Source organism: Paralichthys olivaceus, chromosome 15, assembly GCF_024713975.1.
Source record: "Paralichthys olivaceus isolate ysfri-2021 chromosome 15, ASM2471397v2, whole genome shotgun sequence".
In the NCBI taxonomy this organism is placed as follows: Eukaryota; Metazoa; Chordata; class Actinopteri; order Pleuronectiformes; family Paralichthyidae; genus Paralichthys; species Paralichthys olivaceus.
In genome coordinates this window covers 18,274,174-18,294,047 of record NC_091107.1, presented here as the reverse complement: position 1 = coordinate 18,294,047, position 19,874 = coordinate 18,274,174, and the positions used below count along the sequence as shown (strand labels likewise).

General features: G+C 41.9%; 1 protein-coding gene across 21 annotated transcripts in view; it reads left to right on the top strand.

The window, feature by feature from the left end:
• Positions 1 to 12,982, top strand: part of LOC109628709 (RIMS-binding protein 2) — a 59,328-nt gene extending 46,346 nt beyond the window's left edge. For 14 of the 21 annotated variants that reach the window (XM_069510072.1, XM_069510068.1, XM_069510070.1 and 11 more), the window contains 11 exons: positions 246 to 401; positions 645 to 1,490; positions 2,768 to 2,867; positions 4,362 to 4,504; positions 5,094 to 5,262; positions 6,112 to 6,180; positions 6,806 to 6,853; positions 7,600 to 7,718; positions 7,813 to 7,884; positions 8,427 to 8,546; positions 9,024 to 12,982. In XM_069510072.1, coding sequence (XP_069366173.1) covers positions 246 to 401; positions 645 to 1,490; positions 2,768 to 2,867; positions 4,362 to 4,504; positions 5,094 to 5,262; positions 6,112 to 6,180; positions 6,806 to 6,853; positions 7,600 to 7,718; positions 7,813 to 7,884; positions 8,427 to 8,546; positions 9,024 to 9,362 — 2,181 coding nt within the window. In that variant the 3' untranslated portion in view covers positions 9,363 to 12,982. Of the gene's footprint in view, positions 1 to 245; positions 402 to 644; positions 1,491 to 2,767; positions 2,868 to 4,361; positions 4,505 to 5,093; positions 5,263 to 6,111; positions 6,181 to 6,805; positions 6,854 to 7,599; positions 7,719 to 7,812; positions 7,885 to 8,426; positions 8,547 to 8,714; positions 8,750 to 9,023 lie in introns of all 21 variants that reach the window. The other 7 variants (XM_069510083.1, XM_069510082.1, XM_069510085.1 and 4 more) reach the window with 5 other exon arrangements.
• The last annotated feature ends 6,892 nt before the right edge of the window (positions 12,983 to 19,874 follow it).

Here is a 19,874-nt window from a genome sequence, read left to right as displayed (position 1 = left end):
AATTGTGTAAAGTTAATACATTTGCATGATATTTCCATCCTTCCATCATTTACATGGACGGCGATATCCATTTTTAGTCAGTAAACCTGAATCAGACACTTCCTTGTAAACAGTATATTCTGATTACATTAACCTTACTCCAATACACAATGAACAAATTATGAGAGTGATCAAGAAAGAGTTTAAAACTGATGAATTCACTGTATAAACTCTCACAGGATGGTGTTCACATATCGTATTTACAGAGTTATGGCAGAGGGCTTGTGGAACCTCCCAGTGACTACAATGCAGATAACAGCCGATCAGACCTGTCCGACATCCTGGAGGAGGAGGAGGAGGATCTGTATTCTGACCACCTTGGAGAAACACAGGCACGGGGATATATAGTTCGAGCTAACAGGGTAAAGGAACGAGTGCACGCTTTTTAATAAATTCTGCTTCCTCACTTTGCTTTGCACACTTAAGCCTTCTTTACTGTTGTCGCATTCCTCATGTGTTTGTTTTTTCTTCTTTCTTTTCTCTTTTCTTTGCATGGCCTGGTTGTCATCCATTTTATCTGCACCGCTATTTTTACCGAACAATATGATTTTAAATATTACCTTCACCAACCCACTCTTGCTTGCTTTGACCTGTGGCCCTTGCAGTCTTGCAATTTAGAGCCTTCAGACAGTGATGAAGAGGTTCTTGAGAGGATCCTGAAGTTGCCCCCACAGGTCTACAACAGCAATCAGCTGTTCAGTATTCCTGAGCTGACAGAGGAAGAAGACAGTAGTCAAGAGGATCCCATAACCCGCCGCAGTCAGCCTCGGCCCAGGCCCAGCCACCTTCACCATAGAGACTCAGAACGCCTCCATCATGCCCCCCAGCATCACCAACATCAACCCAACACATACACGAATGTTCCCCCTCACCATCACCACTTCAACAGGGGTCCAAGATCCCTAACCAAAGAGCCTTTACTCAGATATGGACCCTCGCAGGTGAAGCCTAAGACGCAGCACAGGGTGCACTACGCAGACACAGTGGACACCATCAGTTATCCTGAAGAAGAAGAGAGTTTATACGAGGGTTCGACCAGCAGGCGAGTCTCTGCCAGCTGTCCTCAACAGCCGACCCCCAACATCAGAGAGAAATCGCTGCTAAAAGGGCTAGGGGACCGCCTTAGGAGGGAGGCCATGTTGAGGAGTCTGAGGGCTGTCGCTGCAGCAGCCAACCTCAGCCATGGCCCTCCCCCGCAAAGACCCTACCCAGTCAGCAAAACAGTACGGACTGTTAGGTCACCTGTTGGTCGTGCGGTGGAGATTGACTTGGAGTACGGCACAGATGATAATGAGGAGCCCGCGAAGTACGGTCCTGGGGAGGTGGTGGTGGAGCAGATGAGCTCCGAGTGGTGGGTGGAAGGGGCTCAGACGGAGCACAGCAGGCCTCCCCTCCGCCGTGGGATGAAGACTGATCAACCAGTAAATGTCCCTGCAGACCAGCCACAATGGGTGTGTTGTCCCAGCCCACCCCTCTCCCCCTGTAGCTGTGTGGATCTAACCCATAGTGGAGACATAGTGGAGAAAAATCATACTTACTTACCTTTATCATCTCTGCAGTGGACAGAGGGAGGTCAGGTAGTTATGTCTTATCAAATCAAACACTCCATGTGAACATGTGGGCAGAGTCGCTGCTAAACATTTAAACCAGTTCACAATACTGTCTTTGTTCAGATTTCTAATTCTGCTACAATCTATGCATAACTGAAACTGTTCTCCCTCTTTCTCACTGCACTAATTCACACCACCATCACATGATCCTCTGTTCTCCTTGGAAACCACTCTTTTGTCCTAAATTAGTCAGAGCTGCCTTATGCCTGGCCCTCACTGGATGCGTGAGCAAAACCTCTGTCTTTTCATTTCGGCTTCCATTATCACGTCAGAGCAGCCACACTGCCTGTACTCCTCTAACGTTTCAATCATCAAATCATCCATCAAATATATCTCAAATATTTGCAACATTTCCTGTACCCATTTCAAAGTAAAAGCACTCTAGCCATTGGAAAGAGGAAAACAATCCCAGAGTAACACACAGTGGCAGAATGAAAGCAAAGCATTTCAGCAGATACTAAGCCCAGTCACATCTAATTACAGTTTCCTTGGCATGTATGTGAATAAACGTCTTGCTTCTAATATGAATAGAAAAATTTGCCCAACCCTGGAAACCTGTAGAAAAGAAACACGAGACCTCAAATGGAAATGGCTTTTAAACCGAGACAGGAAAACTGAAAAAGCATATCTGTATGTATTTTTGAATCTATTTATTATTAGTATTACTGTTAATTATAATTGACCAAACATTTCTAACCCTTTATCTGTCAAAACTTTTGAAGACAAACTCTATGTAAAATGTGTGGCTGGGAGTAGCAGCTCCGCAGCAGGAACACAGCAAACACACTCCTGGTGTGAACAACAGCAGATCAACGAAGCAGCCATCACACCCTGCAAATGCACCCAGTGCGGCCCAGGCGTTGCATTAGCTTACAGTGGATGTGCATCGATGTGTGTCTGAATCTGCTGAGGTTACAATGCAAAAACAGAACATGTTTATGTTGAAACAGCAGGATGTTGGAAACCCATGTTTTTTTGCATTTTTTAAAGATCTTTTAAAGATGAAATATTGTCCTCTGAACCCTTGAGGTGTCCTCTCCTCCCTAGAAATCTGTGTTTTTTGTGTGAGAATTAATTTTTTTCCCTTTGACCTGTTTATTTTTCTCTATGTTAAACAGGAGCCCGGCCAAATCCCTCCAGGTGTGGCGGGTCCATCGTGGGGGGGCCAGGCTGAGCTCTCCTCTAAACCAGCATGCTTGCAGGCCAAGCAACTGAAAGGTCAGATATGCTTTCCTCTTTTTCCTCCTCCTGTGTTGCTCTGTGTCTTGTTTGTCAAATGCAGTTGAAATGTATGAGGCGATGCTGACACACCTGTGCTCTCTGTTGTAAAGCCTGCACCGCCTTGTCTCACATGATGGCAGTGAGATTAGCACCTTGTGTAGGAAGAGCGAGCAAGGGGGGGGTTGTCGGAGAGGAGGAGGTGCTATAGCTGCAGTGGAGAAGTGGGAGAGAGCCTGCTAAGCTGAGAACCGGCTTAACCCAAAGTGGCTTGTCATGACAGGAGGAAGTGACAGACATTAAAATAGTAACCTCGATTAGCAAGCGGAGAACTAGGCTGCGGTGTGGACGTGCAAGCACCACCTTCCTTTTTCTTTCCCTCTCTCTACATGTTCCTTCACTTGCCTCTCCTCATTTGTCTGAATGATACAGACTGCACACTCCTTAAATAAACCTTTGTATTGAGCACACAGACCAGTGCACTAGTGTTACACATACACATGCACACAGATAGAGGAAGGGAGCAGGCAGGAGAAGTTCTGCGCTATCAACGAGAAAATCAGTGAGGATGTGAAAGTGTGTTGTCGGCCCGTGACTCTTGCCACAGATGGGCTGATTCTCCATAATGAGATAGAGAACGCGTCTCTTCAGTGCAGCTTAAAGTCTCACTACAGCACTTCAAATGTGTCTCGCTGTCAAACAGGTTACGGTTGTAATGCCTTTAGTCACACTGGTGTCATGCCTCATGTCTGCTCTGGTGTGGACGGCCGACGAGTCACATTTATGTGTTGCTGTGCACGATCTGTGACACGGGTGTATTAAAAGCACATTGTGATAATATTGTTTTTATATGTTGGCTTGTTGCTGTGTTGTCAGATTGGAGTGGGTGGGTCAAACAATGTTTCCTCTGTTGCTCGGTGGCTTCAGATCATGAACGGGTGCACGTTTTTTTCAAACGGCTCACACAGCTTAGGATCAGTGGTTTAGCTTGATTACCTGTTTTAAGGACATGTGCTGTACTACTGCTGGTGGGCGGTGGGGGTGGGGCACACTGGCTGTACTTTTTGCAGAACTCGTTGCAAGCCATGCATAGCTCCTTTGCAAAGGATCTGATCTGATCTGATCTCATCTTTAAATATGTTCTGCTCAACCAACATATTCTCATGTACAACGAAGACATTATCAAATCACATTATTTGGGAAACAGCTATTTCTGAAAAATTACCAGAATGACATTGCAAAATTATGGCGGATTGATTTGTTGATTAATTGATTGACTATTTGTTTCTTCATACAATCTTATTTCTTATGAGAATCAAGTTGAACCTCTTAAATACATACTTGTAAGAAGTAACTGATTAGTATTATTATAGTTACATAACCAATGCTCACAACATTGTCAGTCTCTGCTCAGAAGAAAAGATGTGTGTGAATGCTCAGATCTATGTCGGTTTAAACTGTCTTAATCTTTTTTGTGTGTGTGTGTGTGTGCAGGTGGGGTCGATTCAACAAAGGTCAAAGGAGAGGGTGACATACGCATCTTTGTGGCCCTCTTCCCTTATGATCCCACCACCATGTCGCCCAATCCTGATGCTGCTGAGGAGGAGCTGCCCTTTACTGAAGGACAGATCATCAAAGTATGTCCTTCCCTGCTCCCACACCACACACAGCAACCTTGACAGGTTCACTGTAACAGAAAGACTAAAGTACACGCAGGGTTAAGTATGCAGACTGTAGAGACAATAAATATGTGTAATGGTCCTCTCACAAGACATTTTTTAACACTACTGTAAACTATCTCTGAAAGCACAAACATTACAGTTGCACAAAGTTTTATACCTCTTTAACACTAAAGCTAGCAGGTATACGCAGGCTTTTAAACATGCGTTAACCACCAGAAAAAAGGCAATTGACTGCTTTGTACTGCCAGTAGTGGAATTTGCGATGTGACATGTTTGGCGTCACCAACACACTGAAAACTAAGGTGGTTTCTCAATTCACTGTCTTGCCAAATTAGCACGTTCACCACGATGTCACATTTCCATCACTGCAGATCGGATCCAGAGCCGATGAAACCTGCCTACTGCAGAGTCATTTGACCTGGGAATGAATGCTGATTGTATTCGTTCCCATTGCAGACAAAAGCCAGATGTTAGTGGGTTTTTTGACCAGTGGAGCTTCACTCATTATCTTTTGATTCACAAGTCTACACACTCCTTTCCTCAGGTTTACGGAGATAAAGACGCAGACGGGTTCTACCAAGGGGAGTCCGCTGGTCGTTTAGGCTATGTGCCGTGTAACATGGTGTCTGAGATCCAGGTGGAGGACGAGGAGACCCGGCAGCAGCTCCTGCTGCAGGGCTTCCTGTCCACAGCCGCCTCCATGGAGAAGATAGGTATGTGACACTGCCAGTCAAAGAATTAGCAACTACCTGAAGATGTGTTTGTCAGCAGATTTCCAACCAAATGTGTCTGTGTCAACTCTACACATACTGTAATTATGTCATATGATATTTGATGTGGTACTCTTGAAAATGAGTATATTTGGATGTTCTTGTTGTAGGTGAATGTTTTACCCATAACATCACCACTGTTCATGTTAAAGTGGCAAGTGAAAATAGCAGCACAAGTGTAGCAGAATCCACTGTTGTGAATTATGGACTCAATATTTAGTTGTATGTTTTTGGCACATGTTGGCATATTTTCGCCTGCAGACTTTATTTTTAAATGCCCACGATAGAACATGAAGTTAAAACTGTGAGACCACTTGACCCAGCCGGAGGCACAAACATGTCTCAGATCAGATTGAGTTTATAAAATGAAACCAACATTTTCTCTGAAGACATTGTTTTGTTTGCTTTAATGGCTTCTTGTTCACTGTGTTGCTATTAAGAAAATCATAACCATCTACACATTCTCAGTGACTTCATTTAAATGCAGGTGTCTAAAGAACACATTTATCTCAAAGTATGAGTCGTAGTGAGCCACCCAGTAAAATCCAGCAGTCACTTTGCTTCTGTTTCCAGCTTTCGATCCAGAGCGGTATTTGCAGATGGTTTAACCTTTTCACTTCCACTTGTTCTCACTGCTGTGTCTGCTGCTCGCTGGTTGTCATTTTTGAATTGCTCTCCACTTTGGCTTCTCATTGTCTATTTTGTCTGGTGTCTGCTTATCTCAAAAATGCACCTCTGTGTTTCTTTTTGGTTTGTTTTTTTTTTGGTTTTCCTGTCTAAAACTCCATAAAGGCACTCGCACACATGCACAGCTTCCACGCCGCCCTGTTCCACCACCGAAACCAAGGCGATCCAAGAAAGGTGTGTCTGGCTGCAGATTGCGGCTTCCCACCGCCATCCTTTCTGCTCCTCTCTGGTTTTCTGGTTTGCTTGTCTTTATGTCTATTTCAATGTAGCTATTGCTCTTTCATCGGGGGGGGGTTGTAGTCAAATGTTACCATGATGAGTAGTTCTCCCTTTACGTTTCATATTCTTTATTTAAAGCCTTCTTCTTGTTATCTCGGTCTCAAAAGGTTATTCAGGGTAACAGGGTAACATTTTATGATTTTGTTAACGTTTGTGCAACATCTTCACAACTGTTACATTGCACATGCATGAGGACTGAGTCCCTCTGGCCAGCTTCCATTGACTGTTCATGTAATACACAGAGGGCAGAGCAGCAGAACGTGGCAGTGTGTCGCTTATTGAACGATAATCTCTCTCTCTACAGTCATTTTGCCAGAGTTCTGCTGCTCTGTCCCAAATGCGTTACATGATCACATAAACCTGAAAATCACTCGTCTTAGCGTCCATCCCCTCTGATCTCCATCTGTGACTCCGAGACATACTATAACTTCAGATTCTGGCTTTTGAGGTCTAATGTGTATTTTCTACCGTTGCTGCAATTCGATGCTCACGCTCTCCCCCCTCACCTCATCTCTTCCAGTGGAGTCTGCAGCACTCTGGGAGGAGAGCGTAGACTCCTCCAGCCAAGGTTTGTGGTTAGCCCTTTGACCTTCTGCCTCTCTGTTTGCCCCTGCATGTTCGAACGACCGCCACCAATGTCCACTGGAGGCCAGCATGTGTCTACTTGATCATTTCTGTACATTTTGTGACCTGTTTTAATGGTTATTTTGAATGGTTCTGAACACATGAACTGTATTGTAGCTGCTGATAACATCACGACTCACCTTCATACATCCTCATGAGGAACTGTTTGATTATTTGGGGGTATACTGAAAAATATGGACTTTTTCAGTTGGGATGGAAATTGTTAAAATCAGGGAAAGACATTATAATGGTTTTATTATCTTATCAATTCATCTCCAATTGTTTTAGTGTCCCTGAGCTCTTTGTTTACCCCCAGTTGTAAATGTCAAACAGTTTCTTCTGCTAACTCCTCTTTTCATTTCACAGTTTAAGATTAATCATCAAATATTTTCTTTTTGTCTTCATCTCCACTAACAGTGAAGGAAGGAGTTCACTCCTCAGCTCCTGACAAATGTGTCCTCTGACTGATGTTTAAAACAGCAGCACAGCTCCAGCTGCTAAGACTTTCTGTGCTAACCTCCTGTTGTCTTTATTTTTCTGTTTGACTGCAGTGCTGTGACTTTTCCTCAGCTTAGCATGACGCTGAGTGAGTTGGACATGCGGGCACGATGCGCTGACTGGGATTGCAGGGACATCTCACGCCTCTAATTATCAAACTGAATTGTTTGTCTCTCTTTGTTCCGCTGACAGATCCCAGCCAGTCGGCTGCTGTTGCTGCAGCTGCAGGGAGCGCAGCCCCAGGAGCTCGCAGGATGGTCGCCATCTTTGATTATGACCCACGAGAGAGCTCCCCTAACACTGACATAGAGGTCAGGCTTACACATGCTCATGTTGTTATAGGAACATGCTATACTGTATGTTTAGTTGTAGTTTTTGCTCATCATCTGTTCTGTTCCTGTTCAGGCTGAGCTGACCTTCAGTGCAGGAGACGTCATACATGTGTTTGGTGACATGGATGAAGATGGCTTCTTCTACGTGAGTGTTAACTAGGCTTTTTTAGTAGTTATAGTCTTTATACTTCACTTCTTAAAAAATCCAGTCAATTTTGTCATTATTAAAACCTCTGAGAAATGTAAATACATTTCATTCCTGTATAAAAGAACACAAGACAAGATCAGACTTGCCTGAACTTACTTTACAGCAACAGGTATAGAACTACCTGAATGCAATAATACAAATAAAATAAATTAAGTAAGTTTCAGAGATGACATCAAAAATAACACTATCAACATTATGTATCTAATAATTATAGAAATATCTGTCTGCATGAGGCTTGCGTATCTCAAGAACGTCTTCTTATCTGCTCCACATTTGGCACGTGTATTGTTAAGGGCACATGGGAGTGCAGGGTCAAATTTAGAGCGATTTAGACATGTGATACGTTCAATATTAATAAGCTTTGAATAAACAGCCGACCTGCGCTCTGAAGCAGTGGCGGCTGGGACTCATTAACGTAAGTGATGTTGTCATTCATGATAATAATATTCAATAATATATCTGATTTATTTTTCCTGCAGGGAGATTTGAATGGACTCCGAGGCCTGGTCCCCTCTAACTTCCTGCAGGCTTTACCAGTAGACGCTCCAGCAGAACTTCTCTCTGCTCAGCCTGCAACAGAACCCAAGAAAGAATCACAGGTACTTCTGTCTATAACTACACGTAGACATAAAAAAAGTTTTTTTTAACTTTATTTTCTCACCACTTGTATTTGTAGTGACTGCATTCTATTGTTTTCTGTTCTGTTTCTTTAATTTTGCCCTGTCACATTTCTTCTGCCACACTGATTCCTGCATGGCCTTGTACAGAAGCACAAACGAAGTGTGCACTTTGAGACTTGATTGTAAGTGTTTTCAAACAGAACTGCAGTAGCTCAATGGTCCATACTAGTTTCTCCTGTTCCCTCCTCGTCCACTTCCTTCAACAATAGTTCCACTCTAGTCCTACTCCCACCTCTGGATCTAGTTTACTGAAACACAGGTTTGAGTGAGCCTCCTCCTTTGTGTGTGTCCTATACTAGCGTTCCCCTGTTCTACGATCATCTAAGCTTTAGATATTGTTTTAGGATGTAGTATTATTTTTCTTTCTCATTCTAACACTCTTATTTCCTCCTGAAGGTTACTGTGACGTCTTCCACAGAATCACAACAGCCTGGATGCTCAACAACAGAAGTATCTTTGCAAGCCCAAACAGGACCTCCACGCCCTGACCCAACGGAGCGCACTGACATACTCGCCAAACCAGCAGCATCTGTAGGCCTCACGTCAGACCTGAGCCCTGCTCCTGGTCCAGCTGTTACTCCAGCTGCAGTGGAGGTCCACTGCTCTCCTCCAGCTCCACTTCCAGCAGAGAGCTCAGCAAAGACAGACTGCTCTGCACAAGGCAAGAAGAAGAAAGGCTTTTTCTCTAAAGGCAAGAAGCTATTCAAAAAGCTGGGATCCAGCAAGAAAGAATGAGAGTCAGGTCTCCTGACTCAGGATTTGCGTCACATCAAATGCACTTTTTTCTGTCCTCTCTGTTAGTCTCAGTTGGTAGGCTGTGCGGTTATTGGCTGTCAGTGTCAGGTCTAATAACTGATGCTTTAACTGTCAGTAACTGTACATTTGCCTTAGAGCACTGCGAGGCCAGCTGTTAGATATAGACTACGTTCAAACAGCAACAAACAGCTTGCAGCATCAGAGCATGTAGAGGTGCATGTTGAAGTGTCCAAATATATTCTCCAGATACTTCCTAATTATCTAAGCATTAGCTTAACGGTGGATTTAAAGGTTCTATGTAAAGTTCAGAAAACCCTTGTTATTAATGACGCAGGTAGAGAACTGCAGTCCACATCGTGTTGCTCAAGCGCATGTCATGGAGGCATGAGACCGAACTTGGTTTACCAGCATCATGTTGACAGGAAGTTACTCTATCTTCACAAGTTCACCAACGGCTGTAGAGGATAACCCCTTTTTCTTTTTTGTGCTTACTTGGAGTTTGTGTTGGAGTTATGCTGGGAGCTGCTTGATTGTTGACGTTAGTGGACTCGATTATCAGGCTAATATTAGCCTGCACCGTTGGTACTGTAGGGGAACAGAATAGAGGCTTTGAGGCAACCACCCCAAAACGAGTGTTAGCGTCACATTGGTCAGAGTTTCACAGAGAAATGTGTCCCAAGTCGTTTATTTAAAAATCAGTGCACGAGCACCTGAGAAAGTCATGGAAAGTCTTGTTTTTTAAGTTAAGGCAGTTTGCACATTGGCAGTAAAGAAGCGATTAATATATGTAAACTGCTTCACATTCTCACATATAGTACCTTTGATGCTTGATATAAAACAATGGATCATATCTATTTGAAATAGTCTGTTAGAAAATAATGCTGAACAGCAGCTCCAGACACAGCTAATTATTAAACATCAGCTTTAATGCTCATGTACTGGTGCCACTTTACATTTCTGAAGCAAACAAATACAAGCTGCAGTCTATATGTTCTGTGTGACTATAAGAAAATGCACTATCCATCCTTTATGGATGTATTCTAAATATGTCTGCTAGTTCCTCGTGTGTTTCTCGACTTTAGGAATATTTATACTTTGTACAGAACATGTTATTTATTTGTAGACTCCTGCTCCATCACGACGTTGCATGATGTGACACTGGGGCAGAAGGTTTAGTCATAGCAAGCTGTCAGAGACGGTGATGATCCACTTTCATACTTTTGTAGTTTGGATCTAATTTATTTGGGGTCATGACTGTCAAAGAGGAACGAGCTGTTAGATGTAAAGAATGTGGAGGCTCGCACTTCTTTAGTGTGTGTCTGTGTGTGTACGTGTGTGTGTGTGTGGGGGTAGATGAAGCTGCCCAGTCCACAGGTGATGAGACTGAAAACAGATGCCTTTCTCAGAAATGAATACAGGAACTCTTGATGTGTTTGACCACAGACATAATTGGCTTAAATGTTGCATATTACACATATGTGTCATATGTTACATGTATGTGGGTGTGTGTGAGTGTGTGAGAGAGAGAGAGAGAGAGACCTGCAGTGTTTGTAAAATGATCTAGTATCAGATGATGAGTAGCTTTAAGGCCACTAATTACTATTATAAAACCATAGCCCCCTTTTTTCTTAATTAATCACTTAATTAACCACTTATCATTTTTCACTCTGTAAAACATAAAAAACTGTGAAAAATACCCGTCACAGTTTCCACCTCGTGGTTTCGTTGTTTCCAAAACCCAAAGATATTCACTTCACTATCATTTCATTTGAATTCCCAAGTTCTCATATTTGAGACCATCAAATATTTGACATTTTCACATAAAGAAATTATTGGTTTTCAAAAATAAGTCTGACACTACAGTTAGCAGCCTGATGCTAAACATACTGTGGTTTGAATGCAGTATAAATCTCTGCATGTAAAACCAGCTAACACTAACATGTGTTTTGTGTACATGTCACACATACGTGAATGTGAAGTGAATATCGTGGGTCAAACTTCGCCTCTGTTAAACTTCATGATAAGCCACGCTGTGATTTGCTTTGCCTCTGGAAACAAAAGTTTTATTCGCTCCCTTGCTTGCGCAGACAGGAAGTGAGAAGGAGGTGAAGGTTCACCACTGATACAGCGGCTCCACTGGACTATAAAGGACTCTGCAATAAGTGGTTTCTTTTCTTTGGCCTTCATGTCAGGAGGATAATTGCAGTGTGTGAATATTGGATTAAGGCTAAACAGTGTTTAAACATCTTCATCCGCCCATGCAGTTTATTTTGTGTTCACATACCAGCTTCATAAGACTATCGACTTAAAGCTTAAAACAACCATTTTGGCAATATAGCTTAGTGTGATCTGCAGTTCTGGAACAAAGACAGAAGCGCACTGTGTCTGTCGACGCTTTAGATGCAGAGGTTGTGATGTGGATGTGTGGACCAGGTCTTAGTTTTCAGTTACAGCACGTGCAGTGGTTATTCCCTCTGTCTGATTGGATCTCTCTGGATCTGTGTGGCGGAATAGCTGTTGGGGTCACATCTCAGGTTTTTACTCGTGGTTTGTCAGTACGCTGAGCCACCTGTGGACTCTGGCTGTTGAAAAGCTGCACAATTATGCCAAACTCTTAGGTGCTTTGCCTGTTAGCGCAGCATGCAGCAGCGTGGGGGGAGAGGAGCGTGTCGTTGAAGTCCCCCCTCACGGGCAGACAGAGTCACAACATACTTTTTTCTTTCATGTCGTGAACGTCTTTAATTGTTTGTCAGTGTTACATAAAGGGAGCACGATGGCGGTGAGAGTAAATTTGAGGGCAGGTTGACAAAGACACTTTAGGATGGAACCGAGACTGAGGCTGTACAGTGTTTCTTCTGTTTCATGTTTTTCTTAAGGGGGAGTGGATGCTCAAAAGTTGCCGAAATGTACAGTGAATAATTGTACTGATCTCGTATTTGACGGCCTTTAATGCACAAGTATTCCTCGACCTGCTGTGTAGTGAGTAGGCGGCTCCGCTGGGTAGTAGGACCTCGACCCGTGTAGGTAGCATTTTAGCTCTGCTGATCATATTTAGCCTTATGAGACGACCTTGTTTAGTCTTAATCTGTTGTTTACAGGATGTTTAACGACTGCATGCAGAACAATGTTATACCCATGTCTGGCCTTATTTACGTTCTCGTCACGTTTCTGTTTTTCTAGGCTGACTCGTCTACAATATTTCACTTGTAGATTGCCGCAGTAGTGGGAGAGAAGCTGTAGGAGCTTTGTGTATATAATGAACAGTGTTGGGGCTTGTGCTATATTTTCATGCAGTGCGGGAAACCTTTTTTTCTTTTTTCTTTTTTCATCTTTCCTGATCTGCAATCACTGAAACCAGTGGAAGATTAACATTTTTATATATCACTGTTTTTATTATCCTTTTGAAAGCTCATGTGTAAATATTTTTGTTAATATTGTTTTTTCAGTTGTCGTTTTGTTTTTGCATGTCCAGGCAGTGTCGCCGGAGAAACATGATCTAAAGATGTAGAACACAGAGGACTTGTTGACTTGAAAATGTGATGGTTACTTTCCATATGGATCTTTTTACAGGAATAAAGTATGTTTATTTTCACAGAAAACACGAGTCTAAAACAAGATACTTCTTCATGTTCAACTTTATTGAATATTTGACAGTTTACACTTCACACATTGAAGGAGAGAGTTGCAGACTTTGCTCCGCACCACACACCACCCATGTGAAGAGACTGGGGCGACACTCTGGGTGAATGTGTGGCCTTGCGAGACAAAGCAGCTTCCTCTTTTAGTGACTTCCTGCACGGGTGCCATGACGGACCTCTCCTCTCCCCTGAAGCCAACAGTACACTCATCCATAAAGTAGGAAACACTACACTGTGGCGAGGAGTTTAGTAGTGCTTTCTACTTTATGGATGACTGCACTGTACATCCACCGCTCTTCTTCTTCCGTCTTGTGTCCTTCCCCGCTTCTCTTCTTCTGCACCTGGGTTCACATCTGCAGCTGCACACACACCAAACCCCTCCCACGCCCAGTCACACACTTGTGCACCAAACTGAAACCTCTCGGCCCAGTGCGCACCCAACGCTTCAACAGCCTTCGCTTTTTTTCTCAAACCAGAAAATGCACACTTCCTGATTTGTCCTGAAACACTTACATGTAAAGTTTACCACACAAATCTCTTATTGCGCCTTATTGCCATATTAGGCAAAAGTCCGAACTTAACAGCCAGAGGAAGCGCTATCTTATGGAAGCCATTTTGGCTGGCATGAGTAAGCTTTTCTGTCCGAGCAAAATGTTTCAAAAGTCACAAAAAAATAAGATCGCAGACATCTGTTAGCAGATTAGAATAACATTTGAAAATGCAAAGATCCTGTAGATATAAAAACGCTTAAATAAAAACATTACAGTTACAGAAAAATACATTTTCAGCTTCAAGTACAAAGTTTTTAAGGTTTTCATCCAAAATCCAATTGAAACTCTGAACGGAAAAACTCCTTTGACAAAACAATAGATTAGAAAAAGTGAAGTTAATGAAGTAAAAGCTGCAACATTGACTCATCTTGTATTATCTGACTCAGAATTCTGTCCATGTCGTCACAAATCATTATACCATTAAAGACACAATGGCCTCCATCATACTGTACCTCTCCCTCCGTGTTTTTTCTCTGTTTGAAGTGAAGCTCGTGAGGCAGCCTCTCACAGGTGTCTTCTCTCTGTCCGAGGAGTGGATGAAGAAGAAGAAGAAGAAGCTGTCTCCTTTTGAACCCTCCATGACCACGTGATGTAACCACAGGAAGAGGTCTAACAGTCACAGTCGCTCTCATTCGCCTCTTCCGCCTCTTCTCGCTGCTGCTTTCTGTAGCCGCCTTTTTAAAAGCAACCAGAAGACGCCACGTCGACATAATGACACAAACACCTACACTCAATATTGTGTCGACGTGAACATTACAGCGTCTTTTGACTTTCTGACTTTCAATCATTTCTGGTTTCTTAATCACTTTAAACTGAAATCCCTCTGTGTCTGTACCACTATGCACATGATGGTGTCATTTATACTTATACCAGAACACAGCACAGTGTGATGTTGGGTAATAGGAAAGATTACAACACACGGTATGAGCTCATCTTGAGGCAAATGTGAACTTAATATTGTTCACATTCGCTGTTTATATTCATAGTCTGCATTAACTTCAGTTTGGGTGGTACGTATGTGAAGTGCACATCCTGAGATCATGTTCTGAGAGTTGGTGCTTAAATGTCACAGCGCTACAGGAAGCTACCTGAAGGAACACTTCCTCTGTGTGTGTGTGTGGAGATTTTCCTTCTTTTACTAGAAACAGTCAATGTTTTCCGGTAAAAAGTATAATTTACTGTAAACTGAGCTGAACACGAACGGTTTGTTCTGAGTCACCAAAGTGAGCCTGTGCCCTCAGATAAATGCAGGAACATTAGGTGTGCTCACAATGAAACTGCTCAAACTGAAGCTGGTTGTAAAGCTGCAGTAAACAAGTTTCACATGTTTAAATGCATCTTTGTGTTCATATAAACACTGAAAGTGTCCCAATGCTTCCTGAAGCGGTTTCAGTCCAACTGATGGGGACGGAATCCACAGTCCTCATTTCAGAGCACTCAGGGAAGACCGAGAACTTCCCCCCTCTTAGTTACACTCAAATCACTTTTAAGGGGATTTCTTTCAGGCCGATAAGAAGAATCTAACCCTCCATTAAAAATGTGATTTAAAGTGTGTTCTCTTGTAGGCATGTTTAGGGATTACTGTTTATTTTCTGTTGATTTTTAAAAGGGAAAGGTCACAAGTTTCAATTCCCCGTGAATGCAAATGTCCAACTGTAGCAGTGTGGTTTGTCACCATGCTAATGAGCCCACAGTCGTCAGGTCAGCACTGTGAAAATGAGGCAACGAAGCTGCACCGGTGACATTCAGTGATGTGGAAACATCAGCATCGCAGAGCTCAGAGTGTTCTTCACGTAGAGCGCAGGCTGTTGTGGAAAAAAACATTTACTTAAATACAATACTTTACTCAAGTATTTCCAGTTTACATTATGCCATATTATACTTCTACTTCACTACATGTCAGAGGGAAATATTTACTCCAGTACATATATTGACAGCTAAAGTTACTACTTACAAATTGAATGTACATAACATAATGATTTTGTTTTTGTAGTGCAAACCACACAGAATGTACATCTCAGTGCAATATTAAAATGCCTCTTGTTAATGCATCAGTAATAAAAACACAATAATTAAAAAAACATAACAGTATCACACAGCTGGTTTTTCTGCATGTCACGTAATTCTTTTACTGAGAATATTTCAACTTTACTAAACAAAGGACCTCAACTTGTAAACAGATACTATTACAGTGTAGTAATGTGTTTACTCATGTGAAGGATCTGAACACATCCGCCAGCACAGTATAAACGTTCATTTCTCTCTCCCTCTCTAAGAGTTGAATTCACTAAATGTTGCACACAGCAGCTCTGAGCTGTACGTGCTCTCTCACAGAGTGATTTGTTTTTCCCTTCTGTGACACACAACCGCAATTAAGACAAAATAAAAGCTTTGTTTATTCAATTCTATAATAAGTCTGTATAATTTTTTGCTTAAATACTGTAATAAGCGACTGAAACTGGTGATGCTGTGTAGTATTTATGAACAGTGAATCAGAAGTACTTTATTAATTCCCGTAGGGAAATTCAAACGTTACAGAGCCCCTGAGAAAGAGGTGAAAGAGCAAAAGCAAGTATAAACATAGCGATATAAAAATCAAGTAAGGCTAAAAGAAATAAAAGATATACATATGTAGAAATAATAGTAAGAATACAGCTATTCATAAATATTTACACATATACATTATAATAATAAGCAGATAACAGTGTTTGTTGATATCAAAAAAACTATAATACATTTGTAGACAGCTAATAAATGACATTATAGCAAAAACCCTGTATTTTCATAGGAGAAGCTATAATTGACAAATAATGCACATTAATAAAAACTACAAAATTGTCCCGTATGTGTTTATGTCTATATTATAATGTATTTAGTGTTAGTTCTCAGGTTGACTCTTTCCCTCGTGTGTTATTCTTTCCATCACTGACATTTGAAATCTGTTCTTGAGAACCTCGATGTTTAATGTGTGCGATGAGGAGGGTGTTTGGATCCCACTGTCTGGTTTCAATGTGGAGGTGGTGGAGGAAGTATTCAGATCCTTTACTGATTATTGAAAGTATCAGTACAACACTCACTAAAAGTACTCTGTTACAAGTAACATTACACGTCCTGCTCACAAAGTCTGAGGGAAAGAGCACAGCACAAGCGTCCATGTTGTTGCTATGACTGATGCTGTTTATCACTATATGTTGTGTTATTAGATTCTTAACACTGGTGTGCATTTTAATTTTTCACTATTCCGTCCAGTGTTGCCACATCTGGGTCATGCCCCCCCTAAGGGTCATAGATGTGAGAGGTCGTGGGAGATGAAGTTCTGCAGCCTCACGGACTCAATCTTCTCGGTTCATTGAGTTGAATGTCTCTTTGGCGGAGTGGCTGACGACTCCTGTGTGGCAGTGTGTTGTATGTGATAAGCTCATCGTACATTCTTGATGTAATATCTCACTCGGACCAGCGAATTTAACTGTGAGTCACATTTAGTTGAAAGAGAACACGTGGTTCAACTTATTTCCCACGACATTAGCTCCTGTGAGAAAAGGAGCAAACGTGTGTGTGTGTGTGTGTGTGTGTTTGCACGTGTGAGTGTGTGTGTGTGGGGGGGGGGGGGGGTTATAATACTCAATTTACACAAAAGTATGGGGAGGATGGCGTCAGCCTGGGAACCAGATTGATCTACAGGAAAAACAAATTGTGCCTCACACTCACCCACCAGTGAGGACTTGTCCCAACTCCCTGAGTGTAAAGCCGGGGCCCTTGCTGCCTCTGGTGATAGACCTTATCTGGGCCCACAGCCATTTCCCCCTCCCTGCCTGTAACACTAGGCCGTGTGTCGACACCACCGAGCCGCCCAGAAGCTCAGATGCCTCCCAGGCCAGCAAACTTCACCGGGGCCTGAGCTGCTCTGAACCGCCTTCTGCAGATCACTGACGGAAAGTAGATTTAAAAGTCACATTTTCAGGTACACTTCAGTATTTCATTTTTATGCTTCTTTATACTTTAACTTCATCATGTTACTCATTTCATTTTTACAACTATCTCATATTAATATATATAGCATAGCATATAAGCATCACTAAGCTTCCAAAATAGTGTTGAACCTATTGACCAGAAACTGTGAAAAACTGTTCACATGATTTTATTCCAACTTATTCTGAGGCTTTTATCACTGAATGTTAGTGTTTGCCTGTAAATCAATGGAAATGTTATTAGATCAAAGATTTAAAATGTAGAAATGATTTCAGCACCTTCATCTGTTGTGTTCAGCCTGTCTCTACATGAACGAATAAAGTTATTATAATTACAATATTCTCAATAGCCACTGATGACAAGACTGACTCCTACTAAACTGGAAAACAATACCTGGAATCATCCCCTGATCCATATTCACACAAACATTTATTGGGTTCCTCCCTGATCCATAACACACCCCCACCCCAATATGTAGTTGGTAATAAAATATCAACCCCAGCGGTCGTTTTATCGCAGAATAAATCATACAATTTTTAATACTTGAAGTAAATTGAAAATACCCATAATTCTTTTCTAAATGCAGCCCTTGTAGTATTAGCTTGTAGTATTGATTTAACAATGTTGTGCTCGTACTTCAGAGAACATGTTCCAACTCTGCTCACCGCCAAATGTCACATGTGCACATGTGATTGCTGCAGAGGTTGAAGCCTCCTTTGTGAAAGGAATTGAAATCCTTAAATGTGACGAGCTGCTCTCAGTTCTGCCTCTGCGCTCTGCTCTGCAGAGGAGAGGAAGTTTTGTCAGCCTTATGAAACACTTACACATAGAGGGTGTGTGTGAGTAAAATGCATCGTCTTCATCTCATCTCTATCTCTGCTTTATCCTGACAAACAGCTCATATTTCTAGCAACCTGAGAGAGAACAAACCTCAAGTCGAACCTCAAGTTTCTAATCTAATACTTTCCCTTCAGCTTTAATCCCTGACATATCCAAATAAGGGCAAAACCCCAAAGTGTGGTTGCAGGCACCGATGAGGCCGTGTGTGAGGCCGTGTGTGTGTGTGTGTGAGAGAGAGAGAGAAAAAGCCAGTATGACACTTGCTGTGCAGAGTAGAGAGCCGGGCGGAGTTGAAAGTCTTCCTGACAACGCCTGTGGTGGTGGGAGTCTCACAGCAGCGAGTTCTCAGTTTTGTTTTTAGTTTGCAGCTTTCATGAAACAACTTGAGCTTCATCTGAGGCGAACACGAGGAGAAGTGATAGAAACTGCACTCTAGTGTGAAACTGTTGTGTCGTGTTACACAGTAGAACTTAAGTAGTAAACTGACTGGTGTACTTAAAAAACACTTTATTTAACACTTTGTTTATTTCTGATTTGATCATCAACTTTGCCTCAAGACTTACGATCCGTTCAAAAGGTTTCATTTCTGTTGAAGCGAATGAGACAGATTTAACATTCTTTACATTCAGATCACTGTGATGATTGATTTTGATTTGGTTTTTGTGTAAAACAAATGTAAGTTGCTGCTAACTGCATGAGAGGAGGCATGAGTCCTTGTCAGTAGAATGAAGAGATGTTTTATTTGACACAGTGACTGATGGCCTGTTCATCTAATACCATTGGGCTTAGATTCATATTTACATTAAAAAATGCACATTTATGTCTGTCTGAACATTGTTGGTGACAGCGCATCATCTTAGTAACAGAAAGTGGAGGATTAAAAAATAAAAATGCAACAAGATGATGATCATAACTTGAGCTTATAATAATAAAGCTCATTGCTACGGTCCCTGACCTCATTGTTGCAGCAGCAAAGATGTTCAAATAAATGAGTGCATTATTTAAATTTAGAAACAGACTTTTTTTTATCATACTCATTTCTGAAATGTATCTTTTGTCGGTTATCAGCTCCACCTTCACTCCACCTTTACTCCACCACAGTCCAAGGAAATATTGTCATATTTTTGATTATTTTATGACATTTCTCTAACAGTTAAGTTAAGTTAGCTTATACACTAACATTTGATGAAAATGAACACTAGAAAGGATTATTGTTCAAGATGTGATGAATTAAACTATAGTTGATATGAATAAACTAGTCGAGGCAGATGGCTGCCCACATGGAGTCTGGTTATGCTGGTGGTTTCCTCTAAATTTCTGTCAGGTCTCAACCTTGCTGTGAAAAATACCCTGAGAGAATGTATGTTGTTATTTGGTGCAACACTAACAAAACTGAATTTAAATTTAAGCAAGACTTACAGGTTTGAAGAAATACTTTTACTGTGTTGTATTAATACTTTTGAACACTGTCTGTCTTTGAGCACAGGCCACTC